At 42.7% G+C, this 22279-nt stretch overlaps 3 protein-coding genes across 3 annotated transcripts; 1 reads left to right on the top strand and 2 right to left on the bottom strand.

The window, feature by feature from the left end:
* Positions 1-1284: 1284 nt before the first annotated feature.
* Positions 1285-5857, bottom strand: ttc5 (tetratricopeptide repeat domain 5). Its single transcript, XM_033652001.2, has 9 exons — positions 5652-5857; positions 3687-3819; positions 3382-3593; positions 3125-3275; positions 2937-3028; positions 2647-2850; positions 2064-2278; positions 1811-1955; positions 1285-1724 (listed from the first exon to the last, which is right to left on the bottom strand). Exons 1-9 carry the CDS (start codon positions 5712-5714, stop codon positions 1605-1607), a joined length of 1335 nt encoding a protein of 444 aa, XP_033507892.1. The 5' UTR covers positions 5715-5857; the 3' UTR covers positions 1285-1604.
* A 263-nt stretch (positions 5858-6120) lies between these two features.
* mettl3 (methyltransferase like 3) lies at positions 6121-12016 on the top strand. The gene is made up of 11 exons (XM_033609961.2): positions 6121-6354; positions 7267-7454; positions 7574-8026; positions 8148-8323; positions 8948-9161; positions 9251-9438; positions 11007-11045; positions 11141-11249; positions 11455-11520; positions 11599-11711; positions 11807-12016. Exons 1-11 carry the CDS (start codon positions 6252-6254, stop codon positions 11919-11921), a joined length of 1764 nt encoding a protein of 587 aa, XP_033465852.1. The 5' UTR covers positions 6121-6251; the 3' UTR covers positions 11922-12016.
* A 108-nt stretch (positions 12017-12124) lies between these two features.
* On the bottom strand, positions 12125-22037 carry LOC144459672 (uncharacterized protein C17orf114). Its single transcript, XM_078164105.1, has 3 exons — positions 21844-22037; positions 14718-14813; positions 12125-14630 (listed from the first exon to the last, which is right to left on the bottom strand). Exons 2-3 carry the CDS (start codon positions 14800-14802, stop codon positions 14458-14460), a joined length of 258 nt encoding a protein of 85 aa, XP_078020231.1. The 5' UTR covers positions 14803-14813; positions 21844-22037; the 3' UTR covers positions 12125-14457.
* Positions 22038-22279: the final 242 nt, after the last annotated feature.

Below are 22279 nucleotides of genomic sequence, written 5' to 3'. Positions count from 1 at the left end.
AGGAAACAGCTGATAGCAGGAATGAGCAGCTAGTAGCGAGAGGGAAACGCAAACCTGACACACTGTAAAGATGAGCAACTGGGGAGACAAGGAATTGCGCGCCCTCCTTGTCCTCACAAACGAAGAGGTCATTAACCATCAAATGACGGGGACGGTGAAGAACGGGCCGACTTACGAGAGAATCGCTGAAGGACTGACCAGCTGTGGCTTCCCTCCCACGTCACTGTTTATGTCACACGCTGAGCTATACGTTTTGTTACTTGCTCACACCCCCCATTGCCCCAAAAGGCGCATTCTGTATAAACAAAAGTAGGCAGGCGGCATTTTGCCGCACTCCCCGATTTTGTTTCTATACTGCCAATGCTGAAAGAAGACTGCAAATTCGCACCAATTCCTATTTAAAAAGGGCTACTGCTTGTGTCAAACTAGCAGTGCTGATCAAATATGAATTAAGATTCTGTCACTGCATTGCCTATTTCTCACCCCAAATGTTCTCATTAATGTATTTTAGTGTACTGTTTAGCTGTAAAGTGAGAATGTTTGGTCTGGCCGGTGGGCGGTGCTTCATTTCTGGCTTGACTGTTTCCAACATGGTGGACAGAGGCCTGTACTTCAAAGCCAATTCAACTTACCCAGGATATCTTTTCGTTATCTGGCTTGACTAACCACTCACTAACATTGGCCGTCTGGATAACCGGTACTACAAAGCTGGTTATCAACTAGTTCAGTCAGCTCTGGGTTTTCCTATCCAGTCTCGAGCACGTTCAAGTGAAAGAGGCAGGTGTGTAATTACGAGCGGGAATTAAGAAGCAGGCTACTTCATAGAAATTGAGATACCGAAGTGTCTTTGACTGCGAGACAGTAAAATGTCAGTGGCGTGGGACGTAAACGATACTCGTATAACGGAAAATGTAGAAACACTGAAAATACTATCCGAAAATTCATTGTCGGCCGAAACTTAAATTACGTGTAGGTATCACTGGGCTATATGTGACCTTAGTATGGAGTATTTTTTACTATTTAGTTTGATGATGACAAATATGTCACATGAAACACTTTAAAGTTACACCAGACTATTTCTGCCACCAAAGTAAAGAGTGGAAAAGTAGCCTCGTTAATGACTGATGACGTCTATCTGACCGAAATGTTGCATTTATAATAACAGGAGCCAAATAACAATGTGTGGATTTTTTTCATGCATTTCAAACAACAGTTTTGGGGACACGTGGTGGCCCTGTGACCCTACTTTGCGATCTACTGTTTTTAGACACCACTCAAACAGCGTTTAGGATGAAAGGATTTTATATTTCGGGGTAAACTTAAGTCACAATTCTGACATCACATTGTTGTCATCACAAGTTCGTTCATTTACAAAAAAAGAGGTCCGTGTTGTCTCTGCAACAACAGAATACAAAAAAAGAATTATTTATAAATATAAACAAAGAGTCTATCTAAAGACAAAGTAACAAGGTGACCTCTATGTACAAAACAAATCATAAAACAGGCACAAACTTTGGAAACGTCACACATCCATATTTTCAAACGCTTCTTAAAAACCCAGAAAGACTTGGTCCTGTTGCTGCACTTCCTCTCGCTTGTTCAGCTCATTCGCTCTGCGGCTTGTAGCTGACTGAGACAGCAATCTGACTTTGGATGTTTTGTTTCTTGCCGTTGACGATGAGGAGCAGAGGAGAGTCTACTCGTATACTCCTGAAGTCAAACGACTGCCAGAGAGAGGAAACGTCAGTCAGACCATGTAGAGAGACATTATTTTGTACATTTCGAACTGCACACATGAACAAACACTGACCTGATCTTTATGCGTTATACTATTTCGTTTGACCTGAGGCTCGGGAATGACTACAGTGTCTCCTATCAAGACGCCCCAGCTGTCCGCTGTGTTGTACACCATCACCACTATACACGTCTCCTCGCTGTCCACCATGCCAAACGTGCTGGAGGAAGAAGAGAGCAAGATTTTACAGCATCGCTACGAGAGTGCAGAACTTGCCAGTACTGAAGGAAGCAGCGAGTGGACACGTGAGATTTTATGCTGTACTCACAAGGCCATGCGACCCTCAGAGGCCAGGCTGAACACCACCTTTCCCAGGGCGGCCACCCCGGCGTTGTGACCGTGTGTGAGGGAGGACAGAGTTCGAGGCTCCAGGCTGCCGACGCGGCCTGTCGGGGAACGGAACTGAGGGGAGGAGCAGGGACCCAAGGATGACGTGCTGAGGTTAGAGAGCATCGTCCTCAATCGGCGCGCCTTCACCTTCCCCTGAGGAGATGGAGAGACTGAAGGTTAGGAGCAAAACAGGAGATATGGATGTGCTTTGCTGCCACCTTGTGGTGAAAATGAAATCTTTTTGTCAGCTTGATCACAATGTGTCAATGTAAGCCAACAGACTCAAAGCTGACAGATACTTCTGAGGACATCTTTCTCTCAGTTAAACAAGTTACGGTGTAAATATGGCATATATTTATTTTTCCTAATAATGTAATGTCCTTCAGCTTCTTTCATTTCATTGTACAGTGTGAACGTAGCTTAAATATCTTTAGGTTTTGAACTGCTGATCTGACAAAACAAGACATTTAAAGTCGTCACCTGCAGCTCTAGGAACTTGTGTTTGCCATTTTCCTCCCTACCTTGTTCTCTATGAGTTCTTTGACTTTCCCCAGATACTCCAACAGCTGCTTCTCTCTCTCCGGAGGCTCCTCCCAACCGGGGTCGAGCGCCGCGGCTCGGCTGTAGCCGCCCAGCGCAGACCCGTACATCTCCTCATACTGGAACAGAGTGGCTCGGTTGAAATGCAGCTCCGGGTAACAAGAGGCGGTCCTGTCCACTTTCTCCTACAAATGTAAAAAAAGAGGGGTGAAACATTAGTGAAGGTCGTGTGGATAGATCAGAATGAACATGCTCAAAGCTCAGGACTCACAGACTGTGCGTAGGCACTTAGAGCTTGTTGAGACAACTGTGGATTCTGTCCACAGCTGAAAAACAGGGATACATAGGCATTTCCCAGGATATCTGTAAAAACAAAACAGAAAATACAATTTTAGAATTGCACATAATTTCCTCTAACTCTTCTTCTCTGCTCTTTAAGTACCCAGACGCCCTACTCACACCAGGACGTTCCGTCTGCAACGTCCAGCTGGATAGCTTGCCGGGCCATGTCCACACTCTCCAGCACCTGCTTGCCTTGTGCGTTGCTGTCCGCTGTCGGCAGCTGTCTCAGCACCATGGACAGGTTGCGTAGAGACACTTTGTTCTTGCTCTACAGAGGTGGAAGATGAGGCACAGGACAAGGTGAGTTTATACGTGAAACTTAGCGTGCTTCCCTGAGTTAACAACATCTCCCTCTCTCTCTGTCCTTACTGTACCTGTTGCAAGGCTCCAGTGAAGCAGTTCTTGGCACCAGTCAGGTCTCCTTTTTTCCAGTACTGCTCCCCCAGCGTGTTCCAGCCCTCCACCAGGCCGGGCTCCAGCTTCACGGCGCGTGAAAGGCACTCTTCTGCTACGGCACTGAAGTCCGGAGCCACGTTGAGACACCTGCCCTTCTGCAGCAGAAACTCTGCTTTGTGTCTGAAGAGATCTGCGGGATATTGTAATCGCAGAGATACAGTAAGTGTCGATTATATTCTGTATATTAAAAACTGTAGCGCTGATGTGTGAACGTAGCGCTCACCTTCTTTCTCTTCCAGCTTCTTGAGTGTCTTTTCGATCTCCTGCGCGACATCGCTTTGTTTCCTCCCGGCTTCCTCCACACTGTGAGTCTCGAAATAGCAATCTCTGAAATTATACAGGTCATCCACGAGCTCCTGTGATGGAGAAGGAGGAGGAGTAGATGTTAGAAAAAGACAACTTCATGAATTTTAAACAGATTTAAAAATAGAACAAAGGCACATTTCTCACAGCTAAATCATTCTTGTGCCATTCGAGAAGCACCAATGGTGATATGTTCATTTTTTGTGATCTTGTTTGTTTTTAACACAACAAAATACATCATATCAGGCTTTATCAGGGCGACAAGGATAAAACCAAGTCTTGGGATGTATTTAAATCTTTGTCCATCGTGTTTTTACAGCCCACCAACCATTATAAAAATGAGAACAAGCATGTCTGACAAAATAAATATCAGAAACTAAGAACTAAAAACTGTAAAAACTGACTCTAAAAATCTTGTGATACTTGCAATGTTTCAGATTTTCCACATTTAGTCATCACAAGGATGATAGACGGAGGGGCTTTGTGAAAGAACCTGTTACGTTGCATGATGGGAATTGTAGGATGCAGTGTTGTAGGTGTTTGACCCACAATTGGAACTAAAAATCAAGATGTCAGAGTCTCTGTTGTCATGATTTTCTCCAGCTTTATGGAAGCGCAACAGTGGCTGTGGCTCAGGAGGAGGAGCAAGTCATCCAGCTCCTCTAGTCTGCATGTTGAACTGCCCCAAATGTTGCCATTGGTGTGTGAGTGCGTGTGAATGCTCATACTGAGTAGCAGGTGGCACTTTGTACAGTTGCCTCAGTCACCAGTATATGAATGTGTGTGTGAATGGGTGAGTGTGACGTGTATGTAAAAGTGCTTTAAATGGTTGGAAGACTAGAAATGCACCATACAAGTGCAGGTCCTTTTACCAAGTCTATTACTGGTTAAAGTGGTGAAGGAATTTTTAAAAATCAGTCAGAACTGTGTGGCTGTATAATGAATTTTTCTTATCGTACATACTATATTTAGTCTTTAAGGCGCCTGGCACTGCTGCTCAGCCCCATGTGCCCAAAGGCTAAATATAGTATGATAAGTAACTGGCTGCATTTCAGAAACTGCAAGGAGCACAGCATCTATGAAGTCATAAGAAATTGGATATGAAAAATATGCAACACCTTGAAAAATATTGATATGTGATACTGTTTTCGATACCACAGGGAAATTTTGACAAAATTTATAAAGGTTAAATATAACATGACAACGTATTTTATTGACTCAACAGCTGAGAACAACAGAATGACTGTAGTAGACATTAAAAATAAGACACTGAGCATCGAAACCAGTTCAAATATTCAGAAATCTATATTTTCACAACACTAATACTGTTTAGATACTTGCCCAAATTATGTCCCTGCAAGATTTCAAGACTTTAAACCGATCAGAACAGATTTATCAAACTAAATACAGCCTTTGGGTACAAATCATGTCAGTATGTGCACCTGCATTTGTGCTAATGGTGTCTAAAACTGTGTAAGGTTATTGATAAAGAAGATTAAGGTGTGAGACCGTGCACCTGCACACGGTGCATCAATGATAATGTAGTGACTCAGCAAGAAGTGGATACATGCAAGCTCAGCATGTATGCAGAGTCATGTATCTAACGGTTTAATGGTGTAACTATAATTATTTGAAGGTATTCTACCCATAGAATAAAAAGCATTGACTCCATAGATCTGACACAGCAACAGAAATTAAGCTAAAGGGCTAAAAGGCTGGAAACTAAAGGTGTGTTAGCATGTCAGTTGTTATAGTAACGAGTCGTTCAGATGTCCCGCGAGTAAACTAAGAGGCAAAGCATGACCTCATGAGAAGTCTACAAAACATGACGGCTCACACACTTGGTGGGTTTAAATATTAGCGTGATATAATTAGGAATACACACCTTGAGAATTTGCAGCTCGTCTTTCTCTTTCACAGACTCCCCACTCTTCTCGTCCTCCGCCATCTTTGCGTTAAGTTAGCTCACAGCAGCAGCAGCGGAGTAAAAGCAGCCGCGGCGGTGACGCAAAATGCACCAAAGCTGCGAAAAGAGTGTTAAATATAAAGCTGTAATGTTAATATGATGGCAGAAATAATTTATTTACGGAAACAGCGCGGATAGAAGTAGTTTTAGCTCAGAGGAAACAGGCTTTTAATTTCTGGACGCCGGAAGTTTGATTCGTCCGTACTTTAAATGACTCCGACAGAGAACCGCTTCACAAACGAACAAATACATTTTTAATTGAGTCGCTAAAATTCATCTTTCAGCACAGGGTGATAAAACTACCATACTTATTTTAAATAATATAACAATTAGGATTCTTCGTTGACTATAGCACCAGTCAGCCGGAACGTTTCTCACTCAAGATGCCCGTCGGACGCTTTAACGTCACGGACCATACATCTTTCGCTCCCAAACAAGGCGGACAGTGTTCAACTGTTGTCTAAACAGTGTACAGTGTGCCCGGTGTCGGTGTTGTGTTGGCGGTGACCCGAGCTCGTCATGTCGGACACATGGAGCAACATCCAGGCGCACAAGAAGCAGCTGGACTCACTGCGGGAGAGGCTGCAGCGGCGGCGGAAGGACCCCGCACAACTGTCCGCGGGTACGTTCACACCGGAGAGCGGGTACCAGCAGGGCACCAAATAACCACTGTGTTTGTTATTGAATAATCCATTGCGTATTTAACCAATTAATAAGTCAAATATAGAGTCTATAAGATATCGCCAGTTGTCTCCTGAAGTCACAGTGGTGTCTTTAAATCTGCTCTTAGCTGCAAATGTTTTGCTGTCAAACTTTAAACCTTTTGTTAAGAAGTTAAATGATTAATTGGCTGCAGCACAAGTATTGTTTTATCATATAAGTGGCTACTAACGCTGCTCCAAAGGAAACCATGTTTGAGACAAAACAAGATAAGATAACAGTTTGTTTTTGTGGCGAATTCCTCAAAAGTTTAATTATTTTTCTTGATGTTTGATAGTTATAATGTGTAACGACAGGGCTGTACATAAACTGATCATTTCAAGTATCGATTAAACTGGTGGTTGTGTCTTTTATTAATCGAGTAGAGCTGGACAATATATTGATATTATATCGATATCATGATATACCGGTTTCAAGGTGTACCGTCATATAATATACCCTGTAATTTGCTTATCTACGATATTGGGAAAAATGCAGCTAGACGGAGAATCTCCCCTTCATTTAAGTTGTTTTCAAAGGGGAGACCTTTTACCGATACTTCCATTATCTGTAGTTTTTGGGCTCGTCTTTCTCTGAGCAAAACCTCACATCCAAATAAAAACAAAGTCTTCATCAGCAATTCAAGGTAACACTGCCTGAATAATTGATATATAAATAGTAACTGTGGGGGTGAAGTATAAGTGTAATGATTGAAAACGACGCAGAGTGTCTGACTGTTAAGTTATGCAAAACATTGACGACACTAATTCATTTTTTAAGCTTAAAAACCTTTTTCCAAACGAGGGTGTTAACTCTGTTCTCTCCTCTCGCTCAGACGGTGGAAGCAGCACGGAGGGTTCCACAGCCAGGAGTGACAGCCCGGCTCCGTCAGCTCCGCTCCCCTCACAGGAGGAGACGGAAAAACCACCAGACCCGGAGCTAGAGAAGAGGCTGCTGGCGTATCTGTCTGATCTGAGTCTGTCGCTGCCAACAGACTCCCTCGCCATCACAAATGAACTCAGTGTGAGTCTTCGTCGTGGTGTCTAAGCACGGAAACACTTGTGGCATATGGAGCAAGTTAAAATATGTAATGCTGAGCTTGGCTGTGTCACATAAAAACGTTTTCTTTCTGTTTGTAACAGTCTGAAACAGCTGTCAGTCATGGGTGCATCCAGAGTCTGCTGCTCAAATTCTCTGCTCAGGAACTCATCGAAGTGCGGCAGCCCACATCAGCCTCTTCTTCTACCACTTCCTCCCCTTCGGTCGTGGTAGCAGTGGACCACACAAAACTATGGGCCATGACCGGGACCGGGGCTGGAGCCCAACGGGCCGGAGTCAAGAGAAAAGCAGAAGATCCAACACACCACAAAAGAGCTCCAGGCTTCCCGCCCTCACTTCAGAGCTCTGCCTCTCCTCCGCACTCGTCCTTCACCTCTCTGACGCCGGCTTCCTCCACTCAGCTGGCGGGGCCTTCGGCATCAGGGAGCGGGGCTGACAAGAAGGGCAGGAGTAGTAAAAGCCAGTCATCCCATTTGGACATGGAGATCGAGAGCCTCCTGAACCAACAGTCCACTAAAGAGCAGCAGAGCAAGAAGGTAGGAAGGTCGAGGAGATCGACTAATATCTCAGAACCAGTTACATTTTCATCCACGCAAAGAAGAAGCAGGATAATTTGGAGGTGTGAGTACAGATGTGGTGTTATTTTAATGTTCCCAGGTGAGCCGAGAGATTCTGGAGCTGCTTAATGCCAGCACAGCTAAGGAGCAGTCCATCGTGGAAAAGTTCCGGTCTCGCGGCCGAGCTCAGGTCCAAGAGTTCTGCGACCACGGGACCAAAGAGGAGTGTATACGCTCCGGTGACACGCCACAGCCATGCACCAAGTTACACTTCCGGTCTGTGTTCCTCTGCATACTTTTTTCTTGTCTGTATTCATGTCACCACACACAAGATCTTTCTTTAGTCTTTTTAAACTTTAAACAAGACACTGGGGGCTCCAACTATGAACTGCACTGGGCCTTGTTTGCAGAATATTGTTGCATCTCATTCCTCATTTGTATTTCCCCTCTTTTCCTGTCATCTTTTCTGCAAATAACCATCAAATAAAGGTATAAAATGCCCTAAAACATTCTTTAAAGAAGAAAAATACTTGCTTTGGCCTGAAGGGGTCACTATACTCAAGGTAATAGAATACTACTACGATCAGAAACACTACGGTATCACAAAGTTCTGGTTTTAATGTAAATATAGGTCTACATTTCAAACTTAGAAAGGCCTCACTGCTGCAACAGCTGTTTCATTTTAATCAAATTTAAAGACATAATGTGTCTTTTTCAGGTTTTTCATCTCACATATATGTAATAGTGGAGGTTGTCCTCATTCTAATGATGGTCTGACAACATTATGCAAAAGAATCCCTATAGAGATAGACCTTTGTTTAAAAGAGAAAGATCCTTTTTGTTTAAAATAAAATGACATCTCATTAAAATGTTTACTCTGTGACACATTTTCTCGTTCAGTCGCATCATCAACAAGCACACAGACGAGAGCCTCGGCGACTGCTCCTTCCTCAACACCTGCTTCCACATGGACACCTGCAAATACGTCCACTATGAGATCGACAGCCCTCCAGAGGCCGAGGGGAGCCTGCTGGGGCCCCAGGCCGGGACCACGGAGCTCGGCCTCTGTGCAGGGGATGCCGACAGCAACGTGGGCAAACTGTTCCCCTCGCAGGTGAGGAGGAGAGAGGAGCGCTAAAGAGAGATGGGTAGGAATATTTTGGCAGGTTATGAGAGTGACAGAGGTTGTGTTTTTCCCTGCAGTGGATCTGCTGTGATATCCGCTACTTGGACGTGTCCATCCTCGGTAAGTTTGCTGTGGTGATGGCCGACCCTCCGTGGGACATCCACATGGAGCTGCCCTATGGTACGCTGACTGATGACGAGATGAGAAAACTCAACATCCCCATCCTGCAAGATGACGGCTTCCTCTTCCTCTGGGTCACCGGCAGGTAACTACAACAGTCTGGTTTGGCAAGTGAACGGTTCTCTGTTTCGAGGTTTGTTTTTTGTGTGTTCAGAAAGGCTATTGAATGCACATCCAGCTGTGATATTGCTGGGAAGCCTAGTACGTCATTAGACCATCTCACAACAGGATAGATTTTAACAGGTCAACAGCCATGTATCCTTTTGTGACTCCATTTCCTACAATGTCAAGATGTCCTTCAACTAAACACTGACTTACCTGGTTCCTGGAGTTTAATGGTCGCTGATTGCTTTCAAACAACCCTAAACAAAATACAGACGTCTACAGTAAATGTATCTGGAACCAAAGATCAAAATCTGAATAATACATTTGAAAAGTAAAAAAATACTTGAATTTTTACTCTCTTTTATTTTGAAGTGACAGCCTCACAGACGAGCTGCACTTTAGTGCCCTCCTTCAAGTTTTCCCCCCTAAAAAGTTCGAGCTTACTCGAACTTACTCGAACTTTTTAGGCTTACTCGAACTTTTTCGAACTTTCTCGAACTTTTTAGGCTTACTCAGTTTAAATTAAAGAGTAACGGTGGTGTTTTTCAACCTGGACCCTATTTTCCCATGTTTTTGTGTCTAAGTGACTAATGGTAACAACAATTTTAGAAATTGGTCCAGTGTTGAGAGAGAGTGCTAAGCTGGCAGCAGCGAAGCAGACAGCATAACCACTGTGCTGTTATGTTCACGCCATCAATTTACATCTACTAAAAGTGTTTGTTTTGCCACTGACAGGCTCAGATTGTTACTTTAGGTGTGTGAATTTTTTTTTTGAAAAAGATCCCTACAGAGATAGATTTTTGTTTAACCAGAAACAGTCCCAAAATCACCATCACCAAACCCACCAGACTGCATTTAAATAATCATCAAATTTGTCTTTGTGAAACACACTTGATTAAAAGTAGACAGAAACAAAATAAAGCTCACAAAATCATCTTGGTTCATCTTTCCACTCTTCCACCAATCAGCAACTCTGGTTTGGTTGAAATAAACCTTTAATTCACCCAGTTAGATGTTAAAATATGCTGGCTCTATACACTCTAAAATTACTGTTTTTCTAAGTGGAGTCTGGTGAGTTTGACAATAGTGATTTCAGGGCTGTTTCTGCTTAAACGAAAAGGATCTTGCTCTTTTGCTCTTTAACAAAACAGTCTATCTCTGTAGGGATCCTTTCCATAATGTTGTCAGACAACAATCTGAGCCTATCAGTGACAAAAACAAGCACCTCTAGTGCACATAAATTCACGGTGCACATTGGATTGCCCCGAGTGGCCCCACCACTCTCGCTCAATACTGGACCGGTTTCAAAAACTGTCGCTCCCATCAGACATATAGACACAAAAAGATGGGAAATAGGAACCAGGTTGAAAATTACTGAACTTACCATTTAAGCAGTACTAGTGGGATTCATGATATCTAACAATACTTAGTCCAGAGACATTTTTATGCAGGTTGGAATACATTTCTAAGAGCAGGCAGGGTCCTCGTTCTGCACATTCAGATACAGTTGTGTCAAACTCATCATCTGCCCAACGTCTCTTCTCACAGGGCCATGGAGCTGGGCAGAGAGTGTCTCAGTCTCTGGGGGTGAGTCTTTCCATCAAGTCATCAGTTTGTAGGGCACCATTTGATTTCTAAAATACTTGCTGCTCTTATTTTTATGTATTACTTTCATCTGTCAGCTATGATCGAGTGGATGAAATCATTTGGGTGAAAACGAACCAGCTTCAGAGAATCATCCGCACAGGAAGGACGGGCCATTGGCTGAACCACGGGAAGGAGCACTGTCTGGTATGTTTGTCTTATTACATATCTTGCCTCCAGGAGTTTCTTCTCTTTGTTCATTCATTTTTGGGAGTTTAAAAGGCCACTCATTAGCTATAGGATGTTTTGAAGCAAGGTGCTGAGCTGCTACAGGCTCATTCTTTGTCAGCGTGCCTGCAAAGGCGTGTCGGACAACCGTCTAACATGTGAAACAACAATTTGTTTTCTTCAGGTGGGTGTAAAGGGGAACCCTCAGGGATTCAACAGAGGTTTGGACTGTGACGTCATTGTAGCTGAGGTAAACTATTGTGCTTGAAAAAGGTTGTCTCAGATATTATATATACTCCATCTCTTCATCTGAAATGCTCTTTTCCAGGTCCGCTCCACCAGTCACAAACCAGACGAGATCTACGGCATGATCGAGAGACTCTCACCCGGCACCAGGAAGATCGAGCTCTTCGGTCGACCCCACAACGTCCAGCCCAACTGGTAACACACCGTCTCGCTTTTGTTTCAAGACCAACTCCTCTACGTATTTATTTACATGTCCTGAATGACTGATCTTTTTCCTTCTCCGTGTGTAGGGTAACTCTTGGAAACCAGCTGGATGGCATTCATCTCCTGGATCCTGACGTCGTGGCTCGATTTAAGAGTCGCTACCCCGACGGCGTCATCTCCAAACCCAAAAACATGCAGTGATGAGGTCACAGGTTTGGAGTTTGTCTATAGACTGTTTTTGTTTTTTTATACCAGTGAACTAATTTCTTAAATAAACGTTGTTGCGACGTTAAAAATGATGTCAGTCACTTTTGGAGCAATGCTTTCTGTACATCACTGTGTGTAATCATCACATTTCATGCTGCGAAACTTCACATTCACCAACAACAAAAACACAGGAGACGTTTTTAAATGTACATTTTTTAGTTGTTATTTTGTTAGTAAAGAATAAAGATACTTTTCTTTTGACATACTGTAGATTTGAGGACGTGGTAATGATTTTTGCATCAAAGGACGAACATTGAATTTTGAAATTCCAGCAGGTTTTCACAGTCACTTGGGATCATCAGCACTTAACATTCACAAGTGTTCATCGTCGGCAAATACAGAACCATGTTCATCCTCAAGGTTTGTTATTAAAAAAAAAAGAAAGAAAGTAAATACATTTCAATATCAAATGCAACCAGGAGTTTTTTTTTTAATTACAAAAATATGAGAGAAAAATAGTTAGCCAGAGTGAGCTGAAGCCAAACATGACTGACACAATACCTAAGAGAAATACGTCTTGCTGTGCAGCTCAGTTTACTGAACGCTCTCAGAAGAGGAACTAACTAGAGGCAAAAAGAGGAACAGCTGCTGAGCGTCCTCTGTTTCCTTTCATTGTCCTTTCACAACAGCAGGATCAGAAAATAAAAATGTTCTGGATATGAGAAACTTCAACAGTCGGGTTAGAAACATGATTTTCATGAGGTCTGGATGAAGACATTCACCATTATACTTCAGGGATCCCACTGGTCCTTGAAAGTTTGTGAATTTGAAGAAAAAACAAGGCCTTAAAAGTGTTTTAAAGTAGACATTAATAAACGAGGGTCATTGAAAGTGCTTAAATTTATATAATTTATACAAGAATAGAAATATAGGTGCTTATTTTTTCTTATTTTTACTTGACAGATAATCACATCCATTTTTAAAATTAATGCACCATAATCCAATGGTCTGAGACAGTCCAAAAATATCAGTCAACGTAATGCAACATGGAGTGCAAAATCTCTAATTTGTGATGTCATAAGTCTGGAGCTGCCTCACAGACATTCACTGCATCTGAAATAGCACAATGTGCACTACACACCCAACATGTATACTCTCGTTCAACATACTTTTGTGTAAATAAATACCACCAAGCTGTAATTACTTGCTTCCTGAGAACCAACTTGCAGGTTGGAGATGCGTAACCATGGTGATCTGTACCTACCTCAGCTCTAAAACATTGAATGTACGTATGGATAAAAGCCAAAAGTGGCGTGCCCAAAAAAATAATTGACAGTTTCTACAATCAGGCTTCCACCTCAACATCTGCGTCGGAAATTTCCTGTCCCCAAAATGTTTGTAAGCATGGGTCAAAGTTTCTCCCGTCAAGTCTGTCTCTTTCAGACGAACGCTGTTGTCTTTAACATTGCATTGTAGGATATTTATGCTGGTGTAGCGTGCAGTGTTAACATATTGTTATATTTAACAGGAAGTAGTATGCAGTCCACATACTAAGGTTTCGTACCATGCTAAAAGAAGCTCACATACTGGTTCGGCCTACTAAATATCATGTTAGTACGAAATTTCGGACATAGACAATTGGGAAGGATGTTCTAGATCAGTTGTTCCCAACTGGTCCATCCACAGGGTCCAAATTTCTCATTTGTCATTAGTTCGAGGTCCCACAATATAATATATTCGATGTCATACTTAAGTTTGGACGTGTCTTCGCGCTAGTTTGCTGTCTCTGTCAAGTAGTGGTCCATTCAGAATGGGCCATGACCCACCAGTTGGGAACCACTGTTCTAGATGACGCTGAGAGCACCCTTGAGAATGTTCTGAGCATATGGCGACATTTGCTGTTCCAGAACTGAGAACGCCACAAAATCAGTCTCCTATTCATTGTCTATGAAGCATCTCCAGACTTTATCCCTATGACATCACAAGTTTGAGACTTCCTTCTCTGGTTTCTGGCTTGAGAGAGAGTAGTAGTTCATGATCACAAATTTTGACTGGACTTTTTTAGGTCATGGCCGGAGAAAGTGTGACAGTCACATGCGTGTATGAGTGGTTGAGGTAAACGCCATGTAGGGTCCTTGAATTTGAGGAAATTGGGCCTGGAAAGACCTTGAAAAGTGAATTTGATGTTTAAGAAGGTGTGAGAAACCTGATACTTGAACGGTGAACTCCCTCATCCTGCTTTGTGAAACCGAAACTCAACAACAAATTCAAAAATCTGCTTTTTTTTCCACAAAGGTAGTCAAAAAAAAGAAATAAAAAAAGAAACAATAAAAAAAAAAGTAATGCACATTTTGGTTGTGAATTCTGTAAACAAGTGGTCGTGCACAACTATTGTTGATCACATCTAAAGGTGGCGATAGATGCACTCGCTCAGCTAACAGTCCGCACCGCAGCGTCCAAGCATGAATGGGCAACGGGAAACTTTTATACACAGGAGTCCATTTATCTCCTCTGCAGCCCTTCGTCCTCCTCAGTAGGTGGCGTCCACTGCGTTGATGTTGCTGTCCAGCTGGTGTCTAAAAGACAGCCTGGCCTTGGTGGAGAAGTATATCTGGGAGCCCCGACTCAGGCTTCCTGCTCCTTCACTTTCGCTGCCCGAGGATGTCGTTGAGCACAGACGGGGCTTCATCTCCTCAATGGGAACTGAGGAAGAGAGAGATAGAAAGTCAGGCTTTATCAGAGCGTTTCGTCATGAAATGGCTATTTATTCAGTCTGTAGCTGCTCCTCACCTGCCGCGGGAGGGCACTGCCTGCTCTTGCACCGCTCTTTGCAGCGTCTGTAGAAAGGAAAACACTGCAGCATCTTCACACCCATGGCACAGATGTCTATAAAGAGAGAGGAGGGAACAGAGACATAAAAATCAGCAAAAATATGAACCAAAAACTGAAATTACAGTCGTTTTAATGCCGAGGTTTCCCTTTGAAACTGACAAAACAGAGGTAAAACCATCCTAAACTACAGCTTCCTCTCAAACATGACGTTAAATGTTTGTTAAACAACGTTTTCCAGGATGCTCACTTCTCTAAGCTTCCATTAAGCTGCATTATCACAGTTCCAGTGTGTCCGAGTGCCTGCTGACAGCTCCTTGTCTCATCACCAGGTCGCAGTTTAATGGAATTATGACCCTGCACTTCAGCGACATGATATCCTAACATAAGCTGACAATGTGACCGAACGGCACAGTGTCCCAGCAACTAGCCAATCAAGTCAGTATTTACAACGCCAGCATCATCCTCTACGCCGCCTAATCCTGGAAAAGCATGTCAATGGGCTACGGCCGCCAGAGGAGTTATTAAACCCTCTCCAGGTTACATAGAGGTCGATGTTATGACTAACAGGCGGACAGGTGCATATTTCAACCATTGTTTTCATTTTAAGAATTAAAAAAACTTAAAAAAACAGAAAAGAACTTTCTGCTCTCGCCCGCAATAGTGTTCTCCACTGAGGCGTTTCTGGACCCTGAATTACGCTCCTGATCTTTGATCTAACGCTGCAGGTACTGTAGATCTGAGTTATTGAGCAACACATCAGTGAAATTCACTGTAGAGGGCTGTCCTCTGCAGTATCTGTGGCACCTCTGAGTGATAAGATAAAGTCAGGGCCACATGCCAGCACTGAGCAGTGTTTACTTAGAGTGAAAAAAGGGGTATTTATTTTAGTCTCATCGGGTTAAGAAATGGGTCAGGTGAAATGGAGCAGAGGGAAGTGATGGATCTCAGCTGTTTCTATCATAATTGTTCTTTGAGGTAAAAGAAGAGTTGCGTAGCTTCAGTGTCTCTGCTGCAAGTTACCGAACTTTATGTATAACCTTTACATGGTCACACATCAGCAGGCAGTGGCAAGACAACCACAGAGTTACAATACAACCACAAAAAAATGCAAAACAACCACAAATAGTCACAAAAAAACTACAAAGAGACGCAAAACAATTAGATGGAGATGCAAAACGACCACAAAAAACATGCAAAATTACTGAAAAGAGACGACAACAAAGACAATAAATCAACTATAGAGACATTAAAATCACCAGGAAGAGACACAAAACAACTACAAAGAGATTCAAAACAACTACAAAGAGACGCAAAACAGCTACAAAGAGACGCAAAACAGCTACAAAGAGATTCAAAACTACTACAAAGAGATTCAAAACGACTACAAAGAGATGCAAAACAGCCACAAAGAGATAGAAAACAACTACAAAAACAACTACTAAGGGATGCAAAACAACTACAAAGAGATGCAAAATGATTACAAAGAGATGCAAAACATTAACAAAGAAATGTGAAACAGCAACAGATACAAACAACTATAGAGATGCAAAACACCCTCGAAGATATGCAAACAACTACAAAGAGATTCAAAACGACTACAAAGAGACGCAAATCAGCTACAAAGAGATTCAAAACGACTACAAAGAGATGCAAAACAGCCACAAAGAGATAGAAAACAACTACTACGGGATGCAAAGAGACGCAAAATGATTACAAAGAGATGCAAAACATTAACAAAGAAATGCGAAACAGCAACAAACAGATACGAACAACTATAGAGATGCAAAACACCCTCGAAGAGATGCAAACAACTACAAAGAGATAAAAAATGACAACAAAGGCACAAAACAACCACAACAAGATGGAAAACAACTACATAAACAACTACAAAGAGATGCGAAATGATTGCAAATAGATGCAAAACATTTACAAAGAAATGCGAAACAACAACAAACACGAACAACCACGGAGAGATGCAAAACAGCCACGAAGAGATGCAAAATTATCTGTAAGGGATGCGAAACAACTATAAGGACACCAAATATGGCTACAAAAAGACTGTAAAGGACAACAAAGAGATGCAATAAGACCACAAATCAATTCAAATCAACCATAAAGAATTGCAAAACAACCACAAAGAGATGCCAAAAACTACAAAAGATGCAAAATGACTAACAGGATTTGTTTGAAGACCACAAGATGATTCAAAACAACTACTAAAGATGCCAAACAACTACAAAAATATGTAAAACATCTAAAAATACATGCGAAAAGACAACAAACGGATACGACTACAGACCATGAGGAGATGCAAACAACTACAAAAAGACACAAAATAACTAGAACGATACCCAAAACACCTACGAGGACACCAAATATGGCTACAAAAGCCTCTAAACGACAACAAAGAGATGCAAAAAGACCACAAATCCATTGAAATCAACCACGAAGAATTGCAAAACACCTACAAAGAGATGCCAAACAACTGCAAAAGATCCAAACAACTGCAAAGAGATGCAAAATGGCCATAAAAAGATGCAAAACGTACACAAATTGAGTTCACAAAGAGACTCAAAACAACTACAAAGATACCAGAAACGGCTACAAAGGGCCTCTAAATGTGAGATGAGTGATGCAAAACAACTTACAGGAGCCAAAACAACCACATAGAAATACAGAACTGGCTACAAACAGATGACCTCAGAGAGTCACTGAAACGACCACAGATAAATGCAGACTGACTAACAGGCTTTGCAAAACGACCACAAACACTCCTATCAGCCACAGAGAGATGCAAAACAATGACAAAGATACCCGAAGACAACTCCCAGTGAGATAAAGCTCTGAGCACCACTGTTCATTAATCACACAGATTCTGGTCTCTGATGACAAACAGTGAACTGTGATTGCAACAAACTGGAGAGCAGTGATCAGCTGACATCCTAATCCTGTTTTCTTCTCTCTCAGTGTTTAGCGCTGATTCCTCGTGCTGCTCGACTCCCAGTTTGAGACGTGACAGCTCACACATACGCACAGTGACACAGAGCTGAGAGTCCTGTCAACAAAGTGAAAGACAGACTCTCTGTTGGGGTTAAATTCATGCAGAAAAAAAGCTCTTCTTTTCCCTCCATTTCTTAACCAGCTAACGCACCTCCCCTCTCATTTTCACGCAGGTGTGTGTGTGTGAAACCCAACCCCGTTTACAGACAGTGAACCCATTATGGTTCGGTCAATTTAGGGGCTCTGCCTGTGAAACGAGAGCTCACAGTATAGCGCACATTGTGAGGCAAAGAGAGCAGAGGCAGCACCGAGTGACCGTGATTTTCCCCACCTATGCTATAAATTCTTTTTGTATTAATAATTTGGCACGCTAACAGTGTTCTCTCATAGAAACGAGCTCCACACACACAATATTCAGGCTCTGGTCAGTGGTGAGGAATTCTGGGCCCAGATCATGATTGGCTGTGGGGTCTGGCAGCAGCCTCGGAGCCTGGAGGAGAAAAACAACCTCAGATGGCAAACACAGTCAGAGAGCACAGAGACTGTACCCACACTGGCCACAGAGAGGAGGAGGAGAAAGGAAAGGTAGAAGGAACAGAAAGGGGGGAAGGCACTGAGTGAAGATCTGAGTGAGAATTTGGCCGCGACCTCTTTTTCTCCTCATGTTTGTCTCTGAAAGCTGCAGCCTGCAGGCAGCCGATGTGAGCAGCACCTGAATAATGCGGTTTTACTTGCTCAATCAGTGGTGGCTGACTGATGGAGCTGAAAATTGCGAAATCGTTCCAGAGAAACATTAGCAAGTGGCTGTTGGTTTGAGGTTTTCATAATTCGGAGTGCATGTCAGTGCATGTGTGCTTTCACAGGGAGCTTAAAGCGTCATCTTTACATATTCTCCACTTCTAAACATGAGTCAAGCTCCTCTCTCTGCAAACCACCCCACCACTCCACACTCGGACCCTTATCTGCTGTGTAAACAGTGTTAAAGTGAGCAGCAGAGCACACATGCGTACAGTAACCAGATAACAATCTTCCCACAGCTCCACATTTCCACTGAGCTCCCCCCTTTCTCCGCTCAGTCTCCGGGGTGCAGTCTTGTGTCACTGCCCACAGCACAAAGCCTCACACAGCCCTGCCAGGCTGCATGACGCACACACCACTCTCTACACGTATACCTGCACAAGTGTGTGTGTCCATTAATAGCTGCACACAATCCTCTTTCCCTCATATTCATCACAGCCAGTGGATAAAGCAGCTTTTAACATGTTTCTGTGGAGCTTTCATTCAGCAGACACGTCAAATAATGGCAATACTGTCAGTGCATCACTCAAATACACTGCTTAAACACACTTTTAGGGCACTTGAAAGACGTTTAGGGACCGTGTGAAAGTTCTTGGGGTTGTAAGGGGGGCTGAACCTTGTCATTCACTTCAGAAATTGCTGGAGTTGATAATGTTCTCTTAATAAAATACTGCAGGACAGTCCGCCACAACAGGTCAAAATCAAACTAAAATCGAAGGAGTCTCTTCGATTGTCTTGTCAACTGTTTATCCGATCAACTTTACTCTTGGCGAGTGCATTGCCGAACATTGGGAAGTAGGGTTGCCACGGTATGAGATTTTCAAGGTGCGATAACCGCCTCAAAAAATGCCGCAGAGTCACGGTATCACAGTATTCCAGAATTATCATTATCAGTCAGAATGAGCCTCAAAGGAAGTGAGAAAGTTGAGATTCTCCATCAAGTTGCAATTTTTGTTAATATCGTACATAAGCAAATGGACACGGTATGATAATCGTCAATTTTTATATCACGGTATTGCTGCAACTCTACCAGGGGTCAAGAAAGTGCAGTGACAAGTGCAAGCTCTTGAGATCTACGGGACGTATTTATTAGTATACACCAACTGTGTAGTGGACTAATTATACAATGTTACCGCGCCAAATGGCGTGCTGGGCACAGCTTGTGCCTCTTCGGTAGCTACAGTGCATTCAAGAACAGATGAAGGTAGAGAGACTGGAGATGTCACACTGTAGCAATCCCAAGCATTTCAAGCATCAGTCATGTAACGTTTGGAATGAACGCTTTTAGTCCCAGATCCAAGCAAGTGCGGTAGAGTGTTGTTCGGATGGGCGTCTCTTGAGAAAGCTGCAAGTAGCAATACCAGAGGCTACGCAATCGGCCCACTCCAAACACGCACATTTTTAATAGCTATAATCTTTTTAATTGTGTACCTCTTTTGAAACGTTAATATGTTCATGAAACTTCTAATGTGTGCCACCGTCGTACGTATTAATAAAACCCAGAACAGTTTCTTTTTGATGTAACTTTTTATGCTATTAGCTATATCGCAAAGGAAGTGGAAGGCTGAATAAGATTATAAATTTAGGACCAATTGGCAGAATCAATGCTAGCATTTCTGTAAACCACGGATATGTTAACTTTTTACGTTTTTATGTTGCGGATAGGTTGAAAGTTAACGTTTCTTTACATTTCAACAGTGCCGTAGTTAGCATGTGGTTAGCTTTAGGCACAAAAAACACTTGGTTATGGTTAAGAAAAAATCCAGTTCGGACTTAAAGTACTCACTTTTGGTCGCACAATCCCCGCAGAAAACGCAGCAACATCTCGGTACAAAACAACCACTTTTCATGGCACTGTCGCTGTCGGAAACACAGCAACAGGTCGCTAAAAAACAGCAGAGTTTAGTGTCTAAAAAGCCTCTAGAAACGCAGTGATGACTCACTACAAACAACCGTTTTTGTTGTTTGTTGGTCTCGAACCGTGGTCTGCAGCTTGGCAGCCACCTCCCGACGACAAAGTCAGCTCACGTACTAGATCCCGATGTTAACTTGCTCACTGAAACATATAGTAATTGTACCTCATATTGTATTTCAACCATGCAATGTTCGCTCACTGTTTTGTTTTTTTGCTTATATACGGCATCAGCACCGGTAATCTGCTTCATTTTATAAGATAGTTATTGTGCATTTCACGTTGTATTCTGTATCGTACAGTGTGTACTTACTGTTTTTATTACGTAAGGCACCTGCACTGGTAACCCGGTCACTTTACAAGCTAGCCTTGCACCTTGAATTTTATTCTTATTTATTGCGTCTACTTGTTACGTGTAGGACTACAGACGGAAATTAGCATTTGCATGTCATTGCACACTGTCCTCTTATAACTGAACGACACCGCTGTAGAAACGTTGATATGACACGAATGAAACTTAAAATGTAACATACCTGTGGCTCGCAGAAACGTACTGCGCCAATATTTTCTGCAGAAAATATAAAAAGACCCTTCTCTACTCCCCCCCAAAATCTTATGCTTTGTCAAAATAAAATTTACAATACCCGCCCCCATTTCCGACCCCCTGTGATAATTTGAGTACAGTCCCTAACTTGCAGTTGAGAATACACTGTGATATATAAGAAACTAAACACGTCTTCCATCACTACAGTTTTGCCATGTTTAACATATTAAAAAAACTTAAGTTTACAGTCTCACATGCTACTTTTAGATGCGCGTGCAAGAGCTGTGCGCGTGCATGCCGAAGGTTGAATGAACAGCTCTGCCAGACAGGCTAATCTGAGCTTTCATCTGGAGCACTACGCATCACTCATCTCTTCAGTCTCCCTGATTAAACTATTAACCGGAGGCCTCTTTGCATATTTGAAGCGTCAGAGGTGGAAACATTCCTTATCTGCTTATTTAAGTGTGAAGTGAAGCCTGAAGATGATGCAATTTTTAAGGTTTAACTTGCTCATAAATGCCGTTATTCAACCCAAACAGTGTGCTGACAGTCAAAGAGAATAATGTGTGGTGTGTTCAGGCGTGCAGTATAAAGTTTGACAAGTTGTTTTTCTACTTAGAGTGGCCCGTAAAATGCTCTCAGCATACAAGAGTGGCTTCCTTATGATCAGGAGCCCTCCCACTGACACACCTCCTGCTCCAAAAAGCAAAACAGCAACCCTTACACTGCTGATAAGAGCTGAATGTATTATATCTATCCAGCAGCAAGCAGTCTCATAAATACATTTCACTGAGATTTAAACAGGTTAAATAGTCTTTTAAATGACCTACCTGGTGAAATAAACTTGTAGACTCAGAGTATAAATTGATAATCCCCAGCTGCTGTCCTCACTTCATATGCTCTCTTATCGCTCCCCTCATTTAAATGTTTGTCCTCTCCCCGGTTCTGCACGTCCTCAACTGTGCGTCCTGTTGCGTCCTCCTTGGCAGCACGGAAAGGTTTCTGTGGCACGGAGAGACTGGACTTTAAATAGCTAATCCCTGGAGCATGGTGAGTGAGTGGACACGCCTGCTCTCCCTCACCCTCCCTCCTTCCCTCATTTGCTGCCTCTCACCCATCCCACATACACACACACTCTTCCTCCTGCATGCTTTGCTTTATTTTGCCTCCACCTCATTCACATATTTGCTGATACAGATAACACAGAATTTGATCTGAAGTAACTTCCAGGGTATAAATAGTCTCTCCAAATGCTAAGTCATGAAA

This window comes from Epinephelus lanceolatus, chromosome 22 (assembly GCF_041903045.1).
Source record: "Epinephelus lanceolatus isolate andai-2023 chromosome 22, ASM4190304v1, whole genome shotgun sequence".
Classification (NCBI taxonomy): Eukaryota; Metazoa; Chordata; class Actinopteri; order Perciformes; family Serranidae; genus Epinephelus; species Epinephelus lanceolatus.
This window is presented reverse-complemented; position numbering and strand designations above follow the sequence as displayed.

Excerpts from the sequence above, each read along its gene's own strand:
- LOC144459672 (XM_078164105.1), bottom strand. The coding sequence starts at position 14,802 with ATGGGTGTGAAGATGCTGCAGTGTTTTCCTTTCTACAGACGCTGCAAA. Across the intron at positions 14,631-14,717 it reads GCAGTGCCCTCCCGCGGCAG|TTCCCATTGAGGAGATGAAG; the intron begins GTGAGGAGCAGC and ends TCTCTTCCTCAG.
- ttc5 (XM_033652001.2), bottom strand. The coding sequence starts at position 5,714 with ATGGCGGAGGACGAGAAGAGTGGGGAGTCTGTGAAAGAGAAAGACGAG. Across the intron at positions 3,594-3,686 it reads GAAGCTGGAAGAGAAAGAAG|ATCTCTTCAGACACAAAGCA; the intron begins GTGAGCGCTACG and ends AATATCCCGCAG. Across the intron at positions 3,276-3,381 it reads TCACTGGAGCCTTGCAACAG|AGCAAGAACAAAGTGTCTCT; the intron begins GTACAGTAAGGA and ends CCACCTCTGTAG.
- mettl3 (XM_033609961.2), top strand. The coding sequence starts at position 6,252 with ATGTCGGACACATGGAGCAACATCCAGGCGCACAAGAAGCAGCTGGAC. Across the intron at positions 7,455-7,573 it reads CCATCACAAATGAACTCAGT|TCTGAAACAGCTGTCAGTCA; the intron begins GTGAGTCTTCGT and ends TGTTTGTAACAG. Across the intron at positions 9,439-11,006 it reads TTCCTCTGGGTCACCGGCAG|GGCCATGGAGCTGGGCAGAG; the intron begins GTAACTACAACA and ends CTCTTCTCACAG.